This window comes from Sciurus vulgaris (assembly GCF_902686455.1).
Source record: "Sciurus vulgaris genome assembly, chromosome: X".
NCBI lineage: Eukaryota > Metazoa > Chordata > Mammalia > Rodentia > Sciuridae > Sciurus > Sciurus vulgaris.
In genome coordinates this window covers 96,631,581-96,658,442 of record NC_136471.1, presented here as the reverse complement: position 1 = coordinate 96,658,442, position 26,862 = coordinate 96,631,581, and the positions used below count along the sequence as shown (strand labels likewise).

At 36.0% G+C, this 26,862-nt stretch overlaps 1 protein-coding gene and 1 long non-coding RNA gene across 14 annotated transcripts in view; both read left to right on the top strand.

Moving 5' to 3' along the window:
• The window catches only part of JADE3 (jade family PHD finger 3), a 136,783-nt gene that overhangs the window by 74,999 nt on the left and 34,922 nt on the right, over positions 1–26,862 (top strand). For all 13 annotated transcript variants that reach the window (XM_079123499.1, XM_079123507.1, XM_079123502.1 and 10 more), the window contains one exon: positions 14,934–15,091. In XM_079123499.1, coding sequence (XP_078979625.1) covers positions 14,934–15,091 — 158 coding nt within the window. The remainder of the gene's footprint in view (positions 1–14,933; positions 15,092–26,862) is intronic.
• On the top strand, positions 9,293–12,343 carry LOC306651010. Its single transcript, XR_013761085.1, has 2 exons — positions 9,293–9,347; positions 11,183–12,343. It is a non-coding gene; the product is annotated as an uncharacterized lncRNA (long non-coding RNA).

Sequence of the window (26,862 nt, the reverse complement as noted above, 5' to 3'; positions counted from 1 at the left end):
TAAATGTGACCTGCATAGACCCAGCAATGATGTTGGGCAAGAATTAAGCTTTACTTCCTGAAGGGAAGAGTGAGTTAGCATCTATTATTTGATAATAGTCTATAAAGAAGATTTATGTCTTTTCCCTGGTTTTAAAAAGTTATTTAATTTTTTTATTTATATCAATATGGGCTCACATATATTTACTTTATACTTCAGGGTATAACCCAATACTACATACTTTATTGTGTTGCTAAAATTGTTCTATAATCAGTGAAACCATTGCTATAATTTTTCTTTTCCATTCCATTAATTTTCATTCTTTTTTAAAATAACATTTATTTAAGCCAGTTCCCAAAAGTCAAAGTTCAAATGTTTTCTCTGATATGTTGAAAGCTAATCCAAAATAAGGTGGGGGGGGCATAAAAAAAGAATAGAAGAAAGATCAGTGGAATAGACAAAGGGGAATGAAGGGAAGGGAGGAGGGATGAGTAGGGAAAGAGAGTGGAATGAATCTGACCTAACTTTCCTATGCATATATATAAATATACCACAGTGAATCTCACCACATCCACAAGATACCCACAATTAGTGTCCACAAGACACTAATTTAAAAAAAAAAATAAGTAAATAGCAGAAAGATCAGTAGAGGGAAGGGACTGCAGGAAGGAGGAAAGAAGGGAAAGGGGAAGTACTGGGAACTGAATTAGCAAATTACATTCCATGGTTTTATAATTATATTTAATTTTATAATTATATTTAATTATAATGATATCAAAATGAATCCTAAAAAGAGCCAATGAGTTTTTTTAGAAAAATTATTATTTGACTTTTCCAAACTTTTTGTTTTAGTTTTTTGTTTGTTTTTATAATGGTACCGGGGATTGAACTCAGGGCCTTGCACTTGCTACGTAAGTGCACTATCCCTGAGCTACATCTCCAGCCATGATTTCTGTTCTTATTTTTGTTATTTTCTTCTCGTGATGTAGGTTTATTTTGCTCTTTTTCTAGATTCTTGAGGTGGGTGCTTAGGTTTTGCTTTGAGTTTTGTTTTGGGGGGAGTGTTTTTGTGGTTTGTTTTTTGCTGTTGTTTTAATATTGCAAATTGAACCCAGGGACATTTTACCACTGAGCTACATCCCAGCCCTTTTTATTTATTTCAAAACAGGGTCTTGCTGAGACTGGCCTCTCCTGCCTCAGACTTCCAAGTAGCTGGGTTTACAGGTGTGCACCACCTTGCCCTGCTTATATTACTAATTTGAAATTTTTCTGCTTCTCTGATATGAGAATTTTAGTTCTAGCAGATATCCCTTAAACACCATTTTATCTGCATTCCACTAATTTTGATGTTTATTTTCATTTTCATTTTTTTTCTTTTCTTTTCTTTTTTTTTTTTTTTTTTTTTTTTTTTTTTTTTGCAGTGCTGGGGATTGAACCCAGGGCCTTGTGCTTGCAAGGCAAGCATTCTACTGACTGAGCTATCTCCCCAGCCCTCATTTTCATTTTTAAGTGTATATTTTTATTTCCCTCAAAACTTCTTTGACCCATGGATTATTTAGAAATAAGTTGTTTCATTCCCAAGTGTTTGGAGACTTTCCTGCTATCTTTCTGTTATTGATTTCTAATTTTAGTTTATTATTGTCAAAGAATAGACTCTAGGATATCACTTCTTTTACATGTGTCAAGGTTTGTTTTATAGCACAAAATATTGTTTATCTTGGTGAATGTTCTATGCACACCCAGAAGGAAAGTATATTCTGCTGTTCCTGGGTCCTATTGATTGATTATGTTCTTCTATATCCTTACTGATATTCTACCTAGTTGTTTTATTAATTATTCAGCGAGCACTATAGAAGTCTCAGCTTTGTGGATTTATCTATTTCTCCTCAGTTCTATCAGTTTTGCTTTATGTAATTTGAAGCTCTATTCTTAGATACATACGTAAATTGACCCTTTTATAATATAATGTCCTTCTTTGTCTTTAGTAATTCTGTTTGCTCCAAAGTCTACACTATTTAATACTAATATGGTTTCTGGATTTCTTCCGATTCATGGTTGTATGGTATATTTTTCCATTCTTCTACTTTCGAGCTATATAATGATGATATTTGAAGTGAGTTTCTCAGAGTTGGATTGTTTTTTAAATTAACTCTTTATCTCTGTCTTCTAATTGTTGTGTTTAAACCATATATATTTAATATAACTTTCAGTATAATTTGGCTTAAATATGTCATTTTACTGTTTGTTCTCTGTTTGCTCTCTGTTGATTGCTATTGCCCCTCTGTTTTATTTTCTCTCTTCCTATGGGTGATTTGAATAATTTTTTGAATCCCATGTTGATTTATCTATAGCAATTTTGAGTGTATATCTCTGTATAAATGTCAGTGATTGCTTTCAGTGTAATCTTTTAGATATAACATCAGTCTATTGTTTTCTACATTTTACCATTTTGAGTGAAGTATGGAAATCTTACCATTTATGTCTATTTGTCTGCCCCCCACCTTTATAATATGAAATTGTCTTAAGTGTTTTGTTTTCTCTTATATTGAGAACCACATTAGACAAAGTTATGTTTTTTTTAAATCATCAAACTTTAGAAAACTCAAGAGGGTAGTCTGTTGTATTCACCTGTATCTGTACTCTTTCTTTATTCCTGATGTTTCAATTTTCCTTTTTTGTTCATATCCTTTCTGTTTAAAGAACTTTGATCATTCATTTAGGGTAGGTCTACTAGTGTTAAATTCTCTTTGTTTTCCTTCATCTGAGGATGTCCTGATTTTATCTTCTTTCCTGAATATTTTTGCTCGTTAAAGAATCATGGTTTGACAGTACTTTTTCTTTCAACCCTTGAAAAGTATTCTGCTCCTTCCATCTGGCCTCCATGGTTTCAGATGGAAAATTTGATCTTGTTCAAATAGTTGTTTCACTCTAGGCAGTTAGTCATTTATTTTTCTGTTGCTTTTAAGAGTTTTGTCTTTTGTTTTCAAAACTTAGATTATGATGTCTCTGAGCACAGACTTCTTTTCATGTATACTGTTTGAAGTTTGGGCAGCTTTTTTTTTTTTTCGGTGCTGGGGATTGAACCCAGGGCCTTGTGCTTGCAAGGTAAGCACTCTACCAACTGAGCTATATCCCCAACCCCTGGGCAGCTTCTTGAATCTATAGATTTATATCTTCTGCATGTTTGAGTAACTTTTAGTCATTATTTCTTTGAGTATTTTTCAACTCCACCTTATTTCTCCTTTCCTTTTGGGAATTTCTCCTTTCCTTTTGCATGAATGTCAGATTTTTTTAATTTTCCCATAGGTCCTTCAGACTCCTTTCATTTTTCTACTGTATATTCTTTCTGTTGATCAGATTGAGTAATTTCTCTTGTTCACTGGTTCTTTGGTTAATTCCATTCTCTGATTGAGCCTATCCCAAGAGTTTGTTTCAGTTATTGTATTATTCCATTCTGAAATTTTCATTTATTCTTTATATCCTCTATTTCTTTGCTGAAGGTTTATGTTGTTGTTTCAGAAATATAATTTCTCACTAAAACATTATTGTCATAGATGCTTTAAAAATCCTTGTCACATAATTCTAACATCTGTTTTATCTTGATGTTTGTACCTATTGTATTTTCTCATTCCCAGTTGTTAGTTTGATGAGTGATATTCTGTTGTACCCTGAACTTTTTTGGTATTATGTTGTGAAACAATGAGTCCTTTATTTAAATCTTCTGTTTTAGAAAGCCTCTGCTGTAACCAGGCCAGTGGGGAAGAAGAGGTGTTGACTGTTAGTACCTGTTGTGGAATTCCTGGGTCCTCTGCCTTGTCTGTTATATTCTAGGAAATGGAGGATCTCGTTATTACTTGGTTAGGATGGAAGTGCTTACATGGTTGCCTCTACTGATAGTGGGGTGTGTGATGATGGTCAGGGGTACCACATTACTGATGTGTGGTGGTGATAGCCCAGGGTCCCTACCCAGTCTCTGCTAATACCACTTTGAGGAGGAGGTGGAGGAGGCACCTAACTCTTGCTGGGGTGAGAGTGGATATCAAGGCCTCTCAGTTGGTGTTCATCAATACCACAATCACCCTTTAAAATTTTTAATATCTTTTTAGAAACATAATTCTCATAGTATGTAATTCACATATTTAAAGTATATAGTTCAGTGGATTTTAGTATATTTGCAATTGTATAACCATTACTACAATATTAATTTAGTATGTTTTTATCACCTTAGAAGGAAACCCCATAACCCATTAGTAGTTACTCCCTAATATCTTGCCACTGGCAGCCACAGATGTACTTCACTGCATCTGTGGATTTGCCTATTCTGGACATTTCCTATAGATGGAATCCTACAATATGTGGTCTTTCTTGTTTGGCTTCTTTCATTTAGCATATTTTCCAGGTTCATCTATGTTGTAGCATGTGTCAGTACTTCATTTCTTTTCATGACCAAAAGATATTACATGGTATTTTGTTTATCCACTCATCAATTGATGGGTGTTTGGGTTATTTCCACTTTTTAGCTATTATGAATAATTCTTCTGTGACCATTCACATAGAAGTTTTTATGTGGAGCTATGTTTTCAGTTGTCTTGGGTATATACCCAAGAGTGGAATTGTTGGATCGTATAGTAACTCTGTTTAACCATTTAAGGAACTGCCAGTCTCTATTCTAGAATCTTTTGGTGTTTTTTTCCTCAGATAGATCCAGTCTCTGGCAGCACTCCCAGCTTTTAGCACTGTTACTATCACTGGAGGCTTTAGTATGGTAGTAGGATTTGGGGGAGGGGCAGCATTCTCTGACTTTCTGATTATGTCTCAGGCTTTGGATTGCATAGTGGCCCTGTGTCTGGATTTGTGGGGGGAGGTGGTCTTCACCAGTACAGAATTTTGCACCTTCCCCTATTAAGTACCCTCTGGTACTCTCTATTCTTTGTCCTTGAGGTTCTCCCCAGGGAGGGCCTTTTTCCCATTAGGTAACAGAGGCTGAGACTGACTGTTTTTCTCTTTCCCCAGCAAAAGTGAAATTACAGCATTGCCCTCACTTGGTATCCTTTCCCTAGAGATGAAACCTTTTGTTCACTAAGAGAGCCAGGGTACTGAGCACCAGGGACCTGGATTGCACCACTCAGGTAGCTTTCTCCAGTTCCTCCTCTACCCCATCTTCCCTGTGTGGACCTCATTGTGTTCCTAGAGACAAAGCTTGCAAGAGGATGGGAACTCCCTATGAATATAGTCCCCAGGAGCTTCGTATTCTCATAATAATTCCCACTAGGCCTCCAGTGATTCATCATAATTTCTAGAATGTTCCTGCTTTGGCTTCCCCAGATAAGCAAATGCTCTGTCCTGTGTTTCCCTGCAGAAACCTGTCTCTTGTTGTGTTGACCATTTGTCTTGTGGCTTATTTCTCTGGCAGATTTGTGAAAAGATGCTAATTTAATGCCCATCTTGCCATTTTCTTCTTGTAAAAATGGAAGTTGCTTTTTTCCATCTTTCTTACAGGTCTGAGATGATACAAAGTCTCATCTCTTACATTTTTACTGGGAGTTAGTCATTGAAGTACAATATAAATTATCTTTTATGTTGGGGTTTAACTGACTGCATTAATAGGTACATACTTTCTTTGATAGTTAGTGCACCATGAGATTTCTATACCTGCCTCACCGTGATTTATCCTAGAGGGAAGAGTTTGCTGGGAGTATGTGAATCCCACATATGTGGTTCAGAGGCAGAGAAAACCCAGCAAAGAATATCATGCTTAAAACTCTGAAAATTCTGAATGCCTTCTGAAAATTATATATAATTTTAAGACTATGTTCTTATGTGAATTTTATTTCTGAGTTAATAATTTTCATCTGATTCTCTAAAAGGCCCATACTTCTAAGGATATTTTTAAAAATTCCCTAGAAAAAGCATATTGAAATAGAACCAATTTGAACATGTTAAAATGTTTTCCATGCTTTCTCAAAAGCCAAGATATTTTTACTTAATATTAGTCCAGTCTGTAAAACACGTTATCCTCTCTTAAAGGATCAACTATAGGCATACCATCTATAGGCCTGGAGTCCCATTAATTTTTATCTAAGACTTCCAAAGCAATAAAGTATAAGATCTTATATTTTAATTTAGCAGAGAATACTACATACCTTCAAGTAGAGCTTATATACATCATTTTACCTGTACTTATAACAAGCTTGATTATTTAGTTTCCAGATCTACAGTAGATAAAAGCACTAAGCTGCAAATGCACACATGTTGCACAAAAAGGGACATTTAAAGAAGGGAGAACACCTTCCAGAACAAACCTCAAATGTCATCTCTTATGTGAAAATTGCCCAGATCTCCAAGTCAGACTTAATTGTTCCCCTTCCTCCATTACTAGGATGCAAACACCTCTGTTTGATATGAGGTAAGAGAAGTAATTCAACTTACCTAAGTAACCCCAAAGTACATTGCTTTACAATTATTGGTGTTCCAGTTGGTGTCAGCCCAAAGCCATAAAAAATGTTGTTTATTCTTTTTTTTCTTTCTTCTATTTTATTTTATTTTATTTTATTGGTACTGTGATTAAACCCAGGGACTTGCACATGTTAAATAAGTGTTATACTGTTAAAGTACATACCCAACCTTTTTTTGTTTTGAGACAGGGTCTCACTCAGTTGACTTGGCTGGCTTCAAACTTCTGATCCTCCTGCCTCAATCCTGAGAGCTGAGACTATAGATGGGTGCAACCTTTTTTGTTTTTTTCTTTTTCTTTTTTTAATTTTCTATTTATTTTCTTTTTTCTTCTTCCAGCCTGTTTATAAGAAATATGAGAGCTGTTTTAAACGGTTGAAAGATAGTCCCATGAAAAATATTTACATGGTTTTTATAATTTTCATTGGAAAAATTAATGTGGGTACAAGGTCTTGACAGTCCTGGGTATCTTTGTTATCATATAAGAAAAGGTTTTAAAGCCAGACATGGTGGTCCATGCCTGTAATCCCAGCAGCTCAGGAGGCTGAGGCAGGAGGATCAAGAGTTCAAAACCAGCCTCAGCAACTTAGCAAGGCCATAAGCAACTTAGCAAGACCCTGTCTCTAAAATATATATGTGTGTGTGTGTGTGTGTGTGTGTGTGTGTGCTGGTAATGTGGCTCAGTGGTAAAGCACCCCTGAATTCAATTCCTGGTACCAAAAAAAAAAAAATAAGAGTTTTAAGCATGATATTCTTTGCTGGATTTTCTCTGCTTCAAATGGTTGATTAACTTGCCTTAAGACTGTATAATTATAGGCAGTTTCCTTTGATTAAATATATTTACCACGTTTTGTACTTATAGCTGTTGTATACATTTGAGGGACACATTAGTTCGTGGTCAGTTATGTGTAGTTTCAAATTTATATAAATATGAATCAACATTGATCAGTCTCTCTGCTTTATTGACATGAACCAGGCAGTATTTCCCTTAGTGTCATACAGGAAATAAGTGTTTTGAATTTTCCTCTGAAAAAATGTCACACAAATGTTCAGACTAGCTGTGCTTTAAGAAATTGCCCACTGAGAGATGTTAATGAGAGTAATAAAAGACAGAGTTGTCCATGAAGGGCATTTTCATTTTGTGGTTCTGGCAGGTTAAGCATTGATGTTCTAATTGAATTCATAGTGAGGCCTCCTTTGTTTCTGCAAGCATCTGAGAGGCCAGATGCACATGCAGTGTTGGACTTGGCATAGCTTCTGGACTGTATGTTAGCCTGTGAATCCCCTCTGACCATAAATGAGCAGTTATCTGTTAAGTACAAAGCCTTTTTGTTTCAGTATCATTTGGGGAAACTACCAATGCATACAAAATAGGCACACAATTAAGAACTCGTAAACTTCTCAACTTCATTACCTAGAAAGGTCAATGTCAACATTGAGCTCCCTCATCCATAATCTTTAATTTAACAACAAATGGCTGTTTTATTTTGTGAAATTTCTGCATTATTTGTAGCCTCTAGAATGTAATGTTCTTGATAAAGCTTTTGCTTTGGAACCCTACAGCTTTCAAGCCAAACCATGCCCATTTTAGTTGAGCTATGAACTCAAATCTCTCTCACTCCATCAGCAATTACTTTCTGGACTAGATAAAAGAGCTGAGCTATATGCTTCTTTATGCTTTTAGAAGGAAAGCTGAGATTATGTTAATAAAATAACTGGCATCTAACATTTATTTGATGCAATTATAATGAGCCCAGCACCATGCTAAGCCCTTTACACAGTTAACCCATTTAATTCTTACAACAACCCCAATGAGATGGATATTACTATTATTCCCATCTTACAGATTAGTAAGCTGAGACAGAGAATTTAGATAACTTGCCAAAAGCTATGAAGGAGGGCTGACTGAGCTGTGAAGTAGCTCAGTGGTAGAGCACTTGCCTCGCATGTGTGAGGCACTGGGTTCGATCCTCAGCGCCATATAAATAAATAAAGATTTTTTAAAAAGCTACGAAGTAGTGAAACTAGTAGACCAATCCATATAACCTGTTCCAGAACTCATATTCCTTTCTTGAGAAAATTTTAGCTATATAAAACATTTGCCTGGTTCAAGCATCAAACCATAAAACAAAACACACTTGGAAAGATCCAGTTTTTGTCTCTCTCCCTGTATGGTTTGAATGTATTCCCCAAAGTTCATGTGTTATAAACTTCATCCCCATTGCAAGTGTTGGGAGGTGGGCTTAATACAAAGTGATTAGGTTATGCCCTCATGAGTGGATTAATGTCATTGTCAAGAGAGTGGATTATGAGAGTGGGATTTGTTATAAAAAGAAGTTACCAGTGCTGGGATTGTGGCTCAGTGGTGGAGCGCTTGCCTGGCATGTGTAAGGCCCTGGGTTCGATCCTCAGTACTGCATATAAATAAATAAAATAAAGGTCCATTGACAAGAAAAAATTTTTTTAAAAAGAAGCTACCCCCCAAAGTGGGGGGGGGAAGTGTCCAATTGTCTTTTGCTCTCACACCCACCTCTTGTTCTTCCTCCATGAGATGATGCAGCCTGAAGACCCTCATCAGATGCCAGCCAACACTGTGCTCTTAAAGCTCCTAGCTTCTAGAACCATGACCAAATAAATCACCCAGTCTCAAATATTCTTCTTATAATACAGCAGCAGAAAATAGACTAAGAAACTCCCTTTCCTGTTTTCCTCTCTCCTGCAGATTTTTTTGAGTTTTTGGTTTGCCCTTTTATGGTTTCTTTATGAAAATATTTTCAAACGTGTATATGTGTGTGCCACTGTATATGTATAAAACCTATATCACACCAGGATGTGCTCTAGCTACTTTGTATTCAATTTTAAAATCTTTTAAAAATGCCTTTTCTTTTCAGAAGCAGGTTCATGAGACCAGTCTGGTAAATATATTTCACATCACTTTGCAGATACCTTCCTGAGTGCTGAACTTATATTTCTACTCCTTCACATTTTATATTCAGCTGCATGCTTGAGATTTTGACTCATACAGCAAGATAAGGCAGACTCACCCTCTGTCTTGAGTAAAAATGCTTCTGTAGAAAACTTGTATATGACACTCTTTAATCTGGCTAACTTGTAAAATTGAAATTGGGCTTATCATACAAGTCTGCTTTTTTCCTAAAGGGGAAGGGAAAATTGTAATAGTCATTGGATTTAGCTGTCACTTGCTTAAAAAAAAAAAAAAAAACAGGTATGAATTGGTGTTCTACAGTTTGAAGTTTCCCAGACTTCACAGAGTGTCTGTTCCTTGGAGGTTTGGTATTTCTGAAGCCATGAACAAGAGCCAGATATCATTGGCCTCTGCTTTTATATCTGCTTAGTCTTCAAGTTATGCTTCTGTTTGGTAAATATATATATTAGTTTCCTGGGGTACCTTAACAAATTGCCAGAAACTAGGTGGCTTAAAATGACAGGAATTTATTCTCTTATGGTTCAAAAGGCTAAAAGTCCAAAAATTAGCCAGTCTGCACTCTCTTCAGAGACTTTAGGGAAGATACCATTGTTTGCCTCTTCCAGCTTCTGGTAGCTGGTAGCATTCATTCATTGCTTTGTTGATCAGTGCATCGCTCAATCACTGTCTCAGATTTCCCCCTGCCTTTTCCTTATATGGACACTTATCATTGGATTTAGAGTCGACCCAGATATCCCAGAATTATCTCTTCATCTCAGGATCCATAACTTAATAACATCTACAAAGACCCTTTTCCCAAATCAGGTAACATCCATAGGTTCTGGAAATTAAGATATGAACATAACCTTTTCAGGTACATCCATTCTATGTATAAGTTTCTAGGTTACTTAGAAAACATTTTTATAGAACAGAATTTAATAAGGAGACATGTTAAGTGTTAAGATATGACTATGTGATTAGATGGTATGGCATTATTAAACCCAAAGTATGATTTTTTAATCAGTTGCTTTAGTTTATAAAGAGTATTACTTGGAAAATAATGAACTCTTTTGGGATGTTAACAAATATTTGTCTTTCATAGTCTTTCCAGATCTAAGGTAGAATTTGCCACAGCACTGTCTTTTTCCCAGACATTAGTTTAGTGCAATTGTAAATTGCCATCACTACTTTACCACTGGCTCATTAGCAGTAATTTATAGAAATATATTGGAGTGTTCAGCATAATGATGAGTTAGTATCTCCTGCTAGTCACTCAGAACCCTGAACTCTCTGCAGAACATGTTAAATGAATGTGTCTGTGATTTATCCACTTAAACAAAGCATTATGTAATAAACCACCAGTGTTTGTTTCCTGTAGACAGATTTCTCCCTTTGCAGCACCCAATTAGCTTTAATTGGCCAGGATTCCTGGTAGGAAGGTCATTTTGTTGCCCCTTGGCCATTTGCATGTTTAAGGTAGATTTCCTTCTCTACTTTGCTCTGGTCATATTTATTCTAAATCTTCCCTAAGTGAAATTAACAAGCATTTGCAGAGTTGTCCCTGCAAAGTAGCAAATGGAATGAGCTTTTATTCATTTAAATTGCATCATTTGATTATATGATAATTCAATCCTATATTGTGTGAAATGATATCAGTTTAAACAGAACTGCGCTTCCTCAGAATTAATTGCTTTATTGGATCATATTCTGTGTCTCTACATTCATGTTATATAGAATTCGGTGAGTGGTTCTCCTTAGAAAACCTTGATAAGCATTGAAGGCTAAAATGTTTGCTTGATAGCATCTCTTCCTTTGATTTTTCAGAAATGTGGACACATTTATCTTCAACCTGCAAGTATTATGTTTTTTTTTCATAGTAGAGATTAGTAAGTGAAGTATAGATTGATGCATATATACTTCCATGTGAAAGTGTATTCCCTTATTATTTAGATATTAACTGGGCCTTCATCACTGAAATCATTGCCAGGTTAGCTTAATAATCTATGATATACTTTCTGTTGCTGAAAAGACAGTCACAAAACTGAGGCTTCTGTGTTAGTCACTCAGAGACCTTTTGAACCAGATTATCAGTTATAGTCTGAGTTGTAGCTTCATACATACCCATTTGTCATCATCCCTAGCTCTGACATTTGAACATTCCACACAGTTATAGTTCCCTGGAAGGAGTTTGTGAACCTCTTGGCTGCCACAATACATTTATCTCCTTGCCCCTGAGGAATTCATTGAGAGTGATAAAAACTGGTAAACCTGATAGTAAACAGTTAAAAAAGATAAGACTAAGGACGTTTTTAAAAGTTCTAAATATAAAGATAAAAACTAGAATGAAACAAAATTTTAAAAATATACAAAGAGTAAAGAATACACAACTGGTGGAGAAAGAAGCATAGAAAATATGATGCATATCATTAAAAATATGTTGGAGTCAAATCCAAACATCTGAATCATACCAATAGGTATGAATGGGCTTAACACTTATTAAAGTACTTTAATGTGGCTCACAAAATGAGACCCAACTATATAATATATATAACAGCATACCTGAAACACCTATTCAAAATGGCTAAAAATAAAAGAGATGGGCAATAATATACCAGGGAAATGAAAATGAAAATAGCAGGAGTAGTGACCCTGATATCAGACCAAGTAGAGTTCAAGCCCCAAAGGAGAAGGAGACATTTCAATGCTAAAAGCTATAATTCACCATGAAAATATGCTTAGGGATATTTTTGCTCTGAATAACACAGCAACCATCTTTATGAAACAATTTATAGGAGATCCAAGGAAACATAGAGATATACTAATCATAGGAGACTTTAAAAACACCTCTCAAAGTATCAGACAGATTAAGTGAACAAAAAAAATCAACAACATAGGAAAGATGATGAAGATCTGTCCACTTGTACACCTTGATGTTAGAGACAGAAAACAATATGCTTTCTCACATGCTTATGAGATATATATATATATGTACAAAATAAAATCAAATATTTTCATAAAGAAAACATCAGTAATTTCCATTATGTAGTAATATTATAAGCAACATTCTGATGACAATGCAGTAAAATCAACAATTACTAACAAAAACAGAGGTCCTTCAACATGGTAAGTTTTAAAACTTATTAAACAACTCTTCGGTGAAAGGGTGAAATACATTGAAATTATAGATTTTTTTAAACTAGTGACAATAAAATTTTACAGCTCAGATGCCTTCTCTATATCATAAGTTATATAAAATGAGAAGGAGGCAAGTATTGTTCAATCTATTTTTGTTTTTTTGCACAGTATTTGGGATTGAACCTGGGGCCTTGCACATGCTAGGCAAGCACTCTAACATTGAGCTACACCTCCAGCCCCTTTTGTTTTTTTGAAGCAGGGGCTCATTACGTTGAGGCTGGCCTTGAACTTGTGACCTTTCTGCCTGTGCCACCCAAGTAGCTGGGATTGCAGGCACACGCCACCATGCCTGGCTCAACATAGTCTTGATAAGTTTGTCTACAGAGAAATAAAATACTTTGATTCTCAATGTTTTTCATGTTTTAATTATAGTATACTAAATACCAATTCTAATATTTATTTTCATTTCTGTATACGTCATAGTCAGCACTAAGAAAGTTTCTGATATTTTAACAAAATTTTTAGGAGTCACAAAACAATCATAATTTTGCCATTAATTAATCAGAGGGTATGGGTACAGCTCAGTACTAGTGCATGTGCTTTGCATGCACAAGACTCAGGATTCAGTCCCTAACACCAAACAACTAAGATTTCTTTTCATGGTTTCAGCATTGAGTGTCATTTTTATGGTCCCACGTTGCTGTGCACAGTGGGACTGCCTGTACAAATAAATTTGAAAACCTAAATAACAATAGATAACTTACTGTGGAAATACATGTTACCAAAATTGACCCCATTAGAGGTAATAAGTTTTGAAAGGTAATTTCCACAGAAGTCAACAGAATTATTAAGGAACTATCCCACAAAAATGGCACTAGGTCCAGATGGTTTCATAGGTACCAAATAATCCCAGTAATTCTCAGGTTATTTCAGAGCCTTAGAGAAGAAAGTGTCCTAATTTAGTTCACGAGACAGGTAAAACACTGATACCCAAACCTGATAAGGTGAATACAAGAAAACTATGGATCAGTATTACTCATGAATATGATACAAAAATATTAATTAAAATATTAAAAACAGAATGCAGTATCATACTAAGAAAATAGTATACCATGATCAAGCACATTTACCTTAGAAATGCAAGTTTGTTTTAGTATTAGAAAATCTAATTATGATATACAATATATTAATATGTCTGAGAGAAAATTATTTCCATATACACTGAAGAAATCTTTAACATAATTCAACATTAAAGAAAATAGCATCTTTAAAATACTTTCTTGACATTCTGAAATATATATACCATATAGTCCTAAACCTAGTATTTTATTTAATAGGGACACTGTTTCCCCATTAAATTTTCACTGATTTCAGACAGATGACATATGCCCACTATCTCTTTTACTATTTGAAATATTAGTTGAGGTTTAGCCAATGCAATTAAATAAGAGAAACCAATAAGAGATATAAGACTAGGTAAAGAAGATGCAAAACACTGTTTGCAGGTAATGTGGTAGTATATCTACAAAACTGTATAAAATTGATGGTAAAACTAACAAGCAATAAAAGATTTCAGTAGGTAGTAGAATATGAACTAAACAAAATCAATTTTTACAACCAATTAAGGACATAAATGTGCCTATAACACATTTATTTCTAATACCATAATAAGTTTACAGATTACTTAATAGTATTGCAATGTTAATTTCCTCAATTGGGTCATTGTACTTGAATTATTTAAGATGTTAATATTACACAAAACTAAGTGAAGAGTGTATAGTAACTCTGTACTGTTTTTTTGTAATGTTTCTGTGGGTGTAGAATTATTTCTAAGTAAATAATTTTAAAATGAGTCAATGACCAAATAAACAATTATAAGTTATCAGTTGATATTTGTTGCTTAGCTTAAGAGAGTTAAGGATTTTTTGATGCAAGCTGTTTTAGAGTAATTTATGTTGTTAATCTAAATTTAATGAGCCCAAGAAGATAATTCAGGAAGGACTCCTTTTACTCTTTATTAAGTCCAAAATAGCTTAACTGCCCTTCAGTTCTTCAAAACTTTTCAAACAGAAGTTGGTCTGACCATTTAGGAAGCAGGATGCGGGATGGCCTTTTTTAAAGGAAATATTAGCTGGGCATGGTGGCCTGTGCCTGTAATCCCAGCAACTTGGGAGACTGAAGCAGGAATATCACCAGTTTAAGGCCAACCTCAGCAACTTAGCAAAGGCCCTTAGCAATTTAACAAGACCTTAAGCAACATAGTGAGGCCCTGTCTGAAATTAAAAAAAAAAAAAATTAAAAGGGCTTGGGAATGCAACTCAGTGGTAAAGGGCCCCTGGCTTTAATCGTACTCCGTAAAATACAAAAATAAAAGGAGAATATTAAATGGAATTAGTTCCATAGTTATGAACTTCTCAAGGCATGTGCAATATCTTCCCAGGTATTTCGTAAGGACCTCATCAGTGCCATGAAAATTCCAGATTCTCATCACATCAATCCTGACAGCTATTACCTCTTTTCGGACACATGGAAAGAAGAATGGGAAAAGGGAGTCCAGGTACCAGCCAATCCAGACACTGTTCCACAGCCTTCCCTCAGGTATTTGCATGCTTGCATCTTTGACTTAGGAAATTAATGCTCTCATGGTTATTTGTATGCTGCTTGGGGAAAAAAAGAGTGACTAATTATACATTTATGAAGCAAAGTCACATAACATGTTTACCAATTCACTGAGACACACTATACCATGGTGAATCAGTAGTTAAAGCCCATTTATTCAAGAACAATGCAAACTCATTCATAGGATGAAACTGTTGGAAGTTCAATCTGAAATGATGGTAAGGTTTTGGAGAGCAAAGTTCCCAAGTCTGATTCAATATTCAGTAGCATTTATTAGTCTTCAAAGAGAAATAGAGCATTAATTAATAACTTTCCCATGAGGAGTTGCTTAATATAATAGGATCATCATAGTGATGGCATCAATAGAGGGCCAAAGCATACAGTTTCTAAAATGCATAAGACCAAATGAGAGGGGAATATTGGAATAATTGAATTGACTGTAAGCATATGGCCTTCATTTGCAAAGACTTGAGAAGAAAGTTGAAGTAGGAGTGGGTTTTGGTTTTGTGGAAAAAGAAGGACTTTTCTACCAGAAAAAGTGTAAATTCAGCTCCTCAAAAATAATGGCTACTTTGGGGAGTTATTTTGTCTTACTGATCTTTGTGTTCCCGGTACTTTATATAATGGCTATTATGAAGTTAAATGTAAGTTTGAGTGAATGAAGAAATGAATAAGTAGGTCATATAGCTTCAGGTAAAGGGGCTGGTAGGAGAAACAGTAGATCTCATTGTACATCTGTTTCTACTATGTATCAGGTTCTTACAGGACAGAGATAAACATCCTTGAATTTTCTGCTCTCAGCACCAGGTTTTTAGGACCTAGTTATCCTCCAGAACTGCTTGTTGAATCATTTCTAGAAACCAAGGCCCAGGCTGTCCCTCCCACAAGAGGCTATCCACATCCTATTAAAGAAAGCCTCAGAACCTTGCTCAAAACATGTCCCAGGCTTCACTAGCTCATCATCAACACCTTCTCCTCCCTCCTAAAAATCAGAAAAGCATCATGAATGAACACAAGAGTTGAGCATTTTCATGTCATTGGTGTCTGTATTTTTGTATAACTGTAGTCACCATTCCATTGACACTCCAAGTCAGTATCAATATTAATTGTCTATATAATGGCAGTGATTTTAATCTTTCAGCTTAAATGGAGAATGACCAATGTACCACTTTTAAAATAGTATCTATCTAATAAGTATGATAACAAGAATAGAGCAACAATTTAGAAAAGAGTAAACTTGGAGACTTAATGAGTTAGTTTTCTCTCACAAAAAGAGATGTACACCCTTTAATTCATATGCGGCCTTGGTGCTATAATATTTGTTCTGAGTTTGGAATACTTACCATTTTAAGTGCTATGAATTTTTTAAATCTCTTTTGCTTCATATAGTTGTTTTTCCTAAAATATTTCTTAGTTGTAGATGGACCAATACCCTTATTTTGCTTATTTATTTTTATGTGGTGCTGGGGATCGAACTCAGTGCCTCACATGTGCTAGGCAAGTGATCTACCACTGAGCTACAACCCCAGCCCCTTCCATAGTTCTTTGCCTGTTGTATATAAATCCTTAATTTTAATTAAACAACAAAGCAGAATATTAAATTATTGATCATATTGAATTCCTTAATGAAATCTGGAACTTGTTAGGTGGAATGTATTGTTTTTAGCCATATGATCCAGCTATACCTCTCCTGGGTGTATACCTTAAGGAATTAAAGTTAACATACTATAGAGATACCTACATACCCATGCCTATCGTCTCACAATTCACAATATCCTAGTTATAGAATCAGCCTGGGGGCTCATCAGTAGATGAACGGATAAAGAAAATGTGATATATATATATATATATATATACACACAAAATGGAGTATTATTTGGCCATAAAGAAGAATGAAATCATGTCATTTGCAGGAAAATTATGAAACTGAAGACCATAATGTTAAGAAAAGTAACCTAGACTCAAAGACAAGTATCATATTTTCCCTCATATGTAGACTCTAGGGGGAAAAGAAAGACAACATGAAAGTAACACAGTGACTGTTAGAGAAGAAGAGGGGACTGGGGGAGAAGGGAAGTGAGTATGATCAAAATTTTATCTGCACATACAAATATGTCACAATGAAACCCATTCTGTATAATAAAAACATGAAAAATCTGTATGGGATGAAATGATATTAGAACATTGATGAAGAATTAGTTTTTAACGTACTTCATTTAATCTTCAAAAGCAAATAAGTGGACTGGTGGGAGATAGCTCAGTCAGTAGAGTGCTTGCCTTGCAAGCACGAGGCCCTGGGTTCCATCCCCAGTACCGCAAAAAAAAAAAAAAAAAAAAAAAAAAAAGCAAATAAGTTAAGTTAACATTTTTGAGTACTATGTAAATTCAGGCTTATTTATTTTGCCCCATGATGTGACGCTATTCCAAGTCTGGCCTTTTACAGGCAGGACCTAAGTCTTCAGGGGTTTTTTGTTGTTGCTTGGTACCCAGAGGCACTTAACCACTAAACTATATCCCCAATCCTTTAATTTTTTTTGAATTTTTAGAGATGGTCTTGTTAAGTTTCCCAGGCCAGGCTAACCTCAAACTTTAGATCCTCCTGTCTCAGCCTCCCAAGTCACTGGTTTTATAAGCATGCACCCCCACCTACAACTCTAGGTTTTTATCAGAACTTCCTAATTTCTCATCCATATATCCTTTTGGTGAAATGTATTTTCATGTCTTTTGCCCAATTTCTAATTGGAGTATTTTTTAAACTTTATTTGGTCCTGGGGATTTAACCCAGGGATGCATTACCACTGAGCTACATTTCCAACCCTTTCCTGTTTTTTTGTTTTTGACACAGGTCTTGCTAAGTTGCCAAGGCTGGCCTCAAACTTGCAATCATCCTGCCTCAACCTACTAAAAAGCTTGGATTATAGGCATGCACCACTGTCCCCAGCTTAAATCATGTGTCTAATGTCATCTCTATGAATTTCTCATCTATCTGTACATCCCAAAGATTTTCTATTTTTTAAGATTTTCCTATTTTTTAAGAATTTCATAGTTTTAGGGCTAGGGACGTGGTTTAGTGGTAGAGCACTTGACTGACATGCATGAGGCCTTGGGTTCATCCCCCAGCAACACACACACACACACACACACACACACACACACAGAGTTTTATAGTTTTACACTTTACATTGAAATGCATGATCTGTTTTGAATTAATTTTGTATAAGATGTAAGGTTCAGGTCAAGTTTCAAGTTTCAAAATCAGATAAGTTGATTCCTCCTACTTTGTTCTTCATTTTTCAAAATTGCTGTGGCATTTCTAGTTTCTATAAGAAACCTTGCTGGATTTTCATAGGAGTTAAGTTAAACCTATATATCATTTGAGGAAAATTGACATCTTCACAATGTCAAGCCTTCCAGTTTCCCATTTATTTATTAGATCATCTATGATTTCTTTTATCAGCATTATGTAGTTTAAGCAAACAAGTCCTGTAGTTTTTGCTAGATTTAAATTAAATGTTGAACTTTGAGCCATTGTTAAAGGTATTATAATTATAATTTCAGTTTCCATATGTTAATTGCTAATATGTACAATTACAGTGAATTTTTGTGTATTCATCTTATATTCCTGTAACCTGGCTGAATTATGTATAGTTCTGGCAATTATTTTTTGCTTTTGATTTTTGTAGTACTAGAGATTGAAACCAGGGTTGTTCTTACCATGGGAGTTAGATCCCTAGCCCTTTATATTTATTTATTTTTATTTTGGGACATTGTCTCACTGCGTTGCCCAGGCTGAACTTATGATCCTGCCTCAGCATCCTGAGTCACTGGGATTACAAGTGTGTGCCACTGTATGCAGCTCCTTGGAATTTTTCTGTGTAGACCATCATGTCACCTGAAAATAAGGATTGTTCTTCCTTACCTTTTCTTTCATTGCCTATTGCAGTGACTAAAATTTCCAATATACCATACTAAATAGCAGTGATGAGAGCAGACATCTTTCCCTTGTTCCCAATCTTAGGGTTTGTAAATTTTCTTTATCAAGTTGAGAAATTTCACCTCTACTAGTTTGTTGTAGTTTTATCATGAATAGACACTGAATGTTGTCAAATACTTTTTCTGTGTCAAATGATATGACCATGTGATTTGTCTTCCTTAGCCTATTAATATCATGAATTACATTGATTGATTTTTCAGTCATTGAACCAGCCTTGCATTGTTGGAATAAACTCCTGTTTTAGGCAATTTGGACTACCACAATTAAATACCACAGGCTGGGTGTATTTAACAACTGAAATTTATTTTTCAAAATTCTGAAGACTAAAAGTTCCTGATCAAAGACCAGAAGTTTTTTTGAGGGCCCCCTTCCTTGCTTTCCATTTCCTTGTATGGCTTTTCTTTGGTGCATGTGCAGATAGAGGGAGATATTTTCCTTTTTAATAAGGCTACCAGAGCCACCAGTTGTGTTGGGACATCCCTGTAATCCCTCCTGTTTGGGAGACTGGGGCAAGAGGATCAGAAGTTTGAGGCAAGCTTCAGCAACTTGATGACACCCTGTCTCAAAAATAAAAAGGGCTGGGTATGATATAGCTCAGTGATAGAGTGTTTGCCTAGCATGCACAAGACCCTGGGTTCAATTCCCAGTACCACACACCAAAAAACAAAACAACAAACAAAAAAAACTTGCCAGTTCTATTGGATTCAAGCCCCACCCTTATGGTCTCATTTAGCCTTAATTACCCCTCTGTAGGACCTGTCTTCAAACACAGTCACTTTGGGGTTGGGACTTCCATACACAAAATTTTGAGGGATATAGGACACAATTCAGTCCATAACTAGTACTTTCTCTGAGTTTAGAATTCTTTTTATATACTTCTTGATTTAATTTGCTAAAATTCTCTTACTGAAAAATTTTATGTCTATGTACCTGAAGAATATTGACCTGTAGTTTTCTTTTCTCATGATATTCTTATCTGTTTTTTTATCAGGCTAATATTAGCCTCATAAAATTAGTTGGAAAGTATTCCCTCCTCTTGGTTTTTTTTTTTTTTTTTTTTTTTTTTTTGAAGAAATTGCATAGAATTGGTGTTCTCATTTAAACATTTGATAGAATTCTCCAGTGAAAAACTCTGAATCTGGAGATTTCACTTTTGGGAGTTTCTTACCTATACATTTAGTCTCTTTAATATTTAGCTCTTTCATATGGAGTGACTTTTGGTAGTTTGTGGTTTAAGGGATTTTTTAAAAATTTGTATTTGTTGATGGACAGAATGCCTTTATTTTATTTGTTTATTTTTCTGTAGTGCTAAGGATCCAACCCACTGCCTCACATGTGCCAGGCAAGCGCTCTGCCTCTGAGCTACAGCCCCATCCCTGAGGGATTTGTTTTTTCCAAGTGGTCACATTTATATGTATAGAGTTTTTCATAGTGTTCTCCCTTTTACTTTCATTTAAAAATGCAACAGTTTTAGCCAGACTTCTACTTGCAGAACTATGGAGTAAATGTACTTCTCCCTATGACCCCTACTAAATACAACTAAAAACCCTGAGCATTTTATGTAACACACACCTAAGTCTTTAAAAAGACAATGAAAGAAGGTAGAACATTTAGAATCATTGAGACCCAAAGAACAATACAGCTATACATTCCCTGGGTTTTGTTTTTGTTCCCAGACTTGGTGCTAGATAGGATAGCAAAACTCAGAATCACCAGCTAACAAAGACAAAAAAAATAAAGCTAAGAAAGCCTGCTAGAAAACTTCTAGATAATATCTGCTTATCTCCAGCCAAACACCACAGAAAAACACCTTGAGCCAACTGTTAGCTTTCTGTCACAGTGACAAAGTCCCTGAGAAAATCAACTTGAAGGAGGAAAGATGTATTTTGGCTTATGGTTTCTTAAGTTTCAGTCCCTGGTCACTTGGTCCCATCACTTTGAGCCTTTGGCAAGGCAGAACATCATGGTAGGGAGCACATGATAGAGCAGAACTTTGTGGTAGTTAGGAAACAAAGGATAGGGGATGGGAACTGGCTGGGGATAAAATTAACTCTTCAAAGGGATGCTTCCAGTGACCTACCTCTTCCACGTAGGCCCCACCTCCTGAAATTTCCATCACCTAACAGCAAAACTAGCGAGGACCAAGCCTTCAACACATGAGCTTTTGGTGAGATGGGGAACATTACAGATCCAAACTATTAACAGCCGCCCCAACCATGTCCTGAAAAGATGAATTAGGGAGTCTAGATTGTCACCTCAACTTGCTTCTCAGTAATGCTGGCACTATATCTGGGGTTATATCAGAGGAGATTTAATGGAAAATCAGTATTTTTACCTCTTCCTAGCAATAATGACACTTCCCTCTTCCATAGTATCTGTGAAAGTCATACATGGACTGCTATAAGGCATTTTTAACCAGTCCCAGTAAGGGAGGTAAAAAAGCCTACTGGAAGCCAGAACTCCCAGCCTCACCCAACAGTGACAGGTATTCCGTCCCCCTTTGGATGTTGACACAGGCCAATGTAAACTAGAATTTCTGCAGCCACCTGACAATAGCAAGGCAATGTCTCCCAGCTCCACCCCTCTCTCCAACAACAGTAGTATCATAGGAAGCCAGCCAAAAATGATGTTTTAAATAGATTCAGAGTTTCTTAATACCCCAAACGTCCAGGTTTCAATAAAAAGGAATACTTACCAAGAATACTCAAAGCCAGGTTGTGATTCAGTGGTAGAACACTTGCCTAGCACTTGTGAGGCCCTGGGATTGATCCTCAGCACCACATAAAAATAAAATAAGGGTATTGCGTCCACCTACAACCAAAAAATACACACACACAATATCTCTCTCCCTCTCCCTCTCTCCCTCTCCCTCTCCCTCTCCCTCTCCCTCTCTCCCTCTCCCTCTCCCTCTCCCTCTCTCCCTCTCTCCCTCTCCCTCTCCCTCTCTCCCTCTCCCTCTCCCTCTCCCTCTCTCTCTCCCTCTCTCTCTCCCTCTCTCTCTCCCTCTCTCTCTCCCTCTCTCTCCCCCACCCCAAACCAGGCATGGTGGTGTGCACACCAATCATTCCAGCAACTCGGGAGATTAAAGAAGGAAGATCACAAGTTTGGGGCCAACCTCAGCAATTTAGTGAGACTCTCAGCAACTTAATAAGACCCTATATAAAAATAAAAATAAAAAAGGACTGGGAATGTAGCTCAGTGGTAAGGCACCCTTGGGTTGAAGCCCAAGTACCACACATACATAAAAAGGAATTCTCCAAGACTCCTGGGGCTGTGACTCAGTGGTAGAGCACTTGCCTAGCATGTGTCAGGCCCTGGGTTCAATCCCCAGCACTGGAAAAAAAAAAGGAGGGCATGTTAGGAAACTACACCTAAAGATATTTTACAAGGGTCTGCTATCTAGTTTTTAAAACACTTATTTCAAGCCTTCAGAAAATCTATAATGTTCTGGTATTTGTTTCTGTACTGTTAACAAATGATAATTTTGTAGCATAGTCTCCACCTGCCAAATATTTAGATAAATTGAAGACATACTGAGGGGTCACTGAGCATAAGACACTAGAAGATGCCTTAAATCAGGTTTAAGTAGTGGCAGTTTCTTTTTTATTGCCTCCTCAGTAGCATAGCAGTGTCCATATGGGCCATAAGTTGTGGTGTTCCAGCAACTTTGGCCTACCCTGAAGAACAGGTAAACTGGCCATTTTTCTGTGGAACTAAGAAGGTATGCTTGTGGGTCCTTCCAATCAAAGGCCAGTTATCTAGAAAGTTATTATAATATTTAGTTACATTTAAGCATCTAAGTTGAAATCTATACTTACCTCATCCTGATAAAATTGTTCAGACCTCTGGGCTTTTGAACCTTTGTTATTGGTAAGTAGTCAGGTGGTCATTCAAAAAGTCTCTCTAAACCTAGTACATAGTGGTTGAAAAAAAATTTACCTATGGATAATCCTGGGATTTCTTCCAGCTGTAGCAATGTTATATATATTTGAAGATATTAAGACTGTGTTTTTGTTTGTTTGTTTTGTTTTTCAATGCTGGGGATTGAACCCAGGGTCTCATGCATGCTAGGCAAATATGCTACCACTGAGCCACATCCTGGCTAAAGCTGTGTTTTCTTTGTTTGTTTGTTTTTCTTTGTTTTGGGGTTTTTTAATTTTTTATTTGTAGATGTACACAATATCTTTTATTTACTTATTTATTTTTATATGGTGCTGAGGATTGAATCAGTGCCTCACAAGTGCAAGGCAAGTGCTCTACCACTGAGCTAGAACCCCAGTCCCTAAAGCTGTATTTTTAAAAAAATCACCAATTAATTTTTTTTTCACTGATCCTCATAGTTCTCCTCTATTATTATAAATACAGTAATTTCTCCTTGGAGGTTTGCCTTAACTTCACCTTTTACCCATGTGTCTTCTTGCATTTTGGTGTTACCATGTCAGCCTATAATATTTTTTGTCAGACTCTCCTTAGATTCAGACCTTTAGTTCAAAATACATATGGAAAGATGAGTGCAGTGGCATTGCCATTATAATTTTAATTGTTATAAATTTTGCATTGAAATATGATATACACACAAAAATTACATAAAACATATTTGTATAGCTCAATGAATTTTTACAAATTAGACATATTCATTTAACTGCTACCCAGATCAAGAAATAGAAAATGACCAATGCCCTAGAAGCCCTCCTTCTGCTCCCTGCCAGTAACTGACCTTCCTCACCCTAGGTAACAGTTGTGCCAGTTTTTGAACTTCATATAAGTAGAATTTTACATTATATATTCAAGACTGAATTGTTTTGTTTGTTATGTTTGTGAAAGTCATCCATGCTGTTGGGTGTAGTAGTTTGTTAATTTTCAGTTCTGTGTTGTGTTAGTCAGCTTTTCATTGCTATAACCAAAAGACCTGACAGTAACAATTAAAGTAAGGAAGGTTCATTTTTGGCTCACTGTTTTAGCAGTTTCTGTCTGTGGTCAGCTGACTTCAAGGCAGAAACATGATGGCAGAAGGACATGATCAAGAAAAGCTGCTCAGCTCATGGCAGCTAGAAGCATGGGACAGGATCAAGGACAAGATACAGTCCCTGAGGACATACCCCTAATGACCTACCTCCTCCAACCATACCCCACCTGCATACAATTCCCATCACCTCCCAGTAGTCCATTTAGCTATCAGTGGATAGCTCCACTGATGAAAGCAGAGCCCTCATGATCTAATCACTTCCCAAAAGTACCACCTCAGGATATTGCTGCATGGGGGACCAAGGATTCAACAGCTGAGACTTTGGGAGATAATCCAGATCCAAACCATAATGTGTCATATTCTGTTGTGTGAATATGCCACAATTTGTCCATTCTGTTCTCAATATATATTTCGGTTGTTTCCTGTTTTCAGCTATAAAAGCTGATGCAAACATTTTTGTTCATCTTTTGGTACATATTTGTGTTCATATTTGTTAAGTGCCTACAAGTGAATTTGCTAGGTCATAGAATATGTGTCTATTTATGCCCAATTAACTATAATATCTTCTACCTGTGAAGTTATACCAATTCATACTCCTACCAGTAGTGTATGAGAGGTCTGTTTGCTCCACTTTATTACCAACACTTAGTATTGGCAATTTTGAGTCAGTCTTTTAAAGTTTAGCCATTCTGATAGATAAGAGTTATTGTAATTTCAATTTTTGTGATAACTAATGAGTTTGAAAGCCTTTTAAAGTTTGTTTGCCAGTTGGGTGTGGTGGTGTACACTTATGATCCCAGATACTCAGGAGGCTGAGGCAGAAGGATCACAAGTTTGAGTCCTGCCTGGGCAACTTAGTGAAGCCCTAAGCAACTTAGCAAGACCCTGCCTCAAAATTAAAAAGGGTTGGGATGTAGCTCAGTGATAAAACACCCCTGGGTTTAGTCCCTGGTACAATAACAAAAAATTTGTTTGCCATATGGATAGCCTTATTTATAAAGTGTCCAAAGTCTTTTGCCTGGCTTAATTGGACTGTCTTGTCCTTTTCTAATTGATTTATAAGAGTTTACTGTCCACCATAGATATAATTCCTTTTTGTCTGTGTAATTACAAATATTGTCTGTTCCATTAATTGCCTTTTTACCCTCTTAATTGTGTCTTTTGATAACCAGAAGTAAATTGATTTTTTTCAATCTCTTCTTTTATGGTTAATGGCATTGTGTTTTATTTAAAATGCCTTTGCCTACCCCAAGGTCATAAATATATTCTCCTTTATTTTCTTTCAGAAGCTTCATAGACACATTAATTTAATTCAAAAACAGTTCTAGTCTACCTGTACTATGTACAACTTGAGACAATTTAGACAAATCATTGGCTATGAATAGTCTTCTTTTTAGAAGAAGACATATCTTGAAACAAATTTGGATATTCTATAATTACCTTGTAGACCACATACCAAAGAAGCACCACATATTTAATCTCATAGTTTCTGGAGAATTCACATGTCTTGTCCTTTTCAGTTGTGTTCAGTTCAGTTAGAAACAGGCCTTTGATAACAGTTTCAAATTTTTAGCTTTAATCAGTATTTGAGGTTTCTTCATTTTTCCCCAAATACTTGTTGCCTTTGGCTTTAAAAAAACTTCATATGGTAGAAAAATTAAAATGTATAAATATGTATAATTATTTACATTATTCAAGATACATCAATTGGAATACTAGTCTTTTGGAAGAATATTTTGAAGGAAATATCAATTCAATATTTATAGGGTGGACTATGCCTATATGTATTTACATTCTTAAGATTATGTTTGTGTTTATGAATCCTTCTACACATAAATGACACCAGAGTAAAGGAACTAGCTTCAGGAGCCTTACGGAGAAATAATTTTATTATTTCATGATGACATCTGTATGCCTATTTCTGGTTTTTTCTTTAAGACAACCCACCCTGTGTTTTAAATTACCAGGAATTTCTGGTGCAGTGGTGCAGGCCTGTAATCCCAGCAACTGAGGCTGGAGGATCACAAGTTCAAGGCTAACCTCAGTAATGTGGCAAGACCCTGTCTCCAAATAAAAAATAAAAAGGCCCAGGGATGTAGAGTGCTCCTGGATTCAATTCCTGGTATCAGACAAAAAAGGTTGCCAGGGAATAATAATCCATATTTCCTCCTGGTTATATTTTCTTTCTTTTTTTTTATTTTTATTTTTTGGTACCTGGGATTGACCTCAGGGGTACTTGGCCAATGAGCCACATCCCCAGCTCTCTTTTGTATTTTATTTAGAGACAGGGTCTCATTGAGTTCCTTAGTGCCTCACCATTGCTTTGAACTCTTGATCCTCCTGCTTCAGCCTCCTGAGCCACTAGGATTAAAGGTGTGTGGCACCATGCCCAGCCTGGTTATAGTTTCTAATGCCTCACATGGTATTTAAACCATCAATTATAGAATAAGTTGCTAGCACACAAAAAAAAACTTCCATTTCTTCCCTTGTTTGGTTTCCTTGCCTTGGGCTCTTGAGTGTCAAGAAGGGTAAGAGGAAGTATGTGTTTTCTCAGGCCTGCACACTGATGCAAAGGTAGGAATCTTTCATTCCACTATGTTATCCTGAGACTTATGGTTGCTGTTTATGGTTGTGAAATGCCTTCAGTCTGTATAATTACATAGCCTCTTGGCCTTAACTCATCTGCATAGTGAAAATAATAAATATAATAATCACTGACTTTATTGAACACCAAGTTTTTACTGTACATTATGCCAAACACTTTGTCATATAATCATAATAGCCAATACA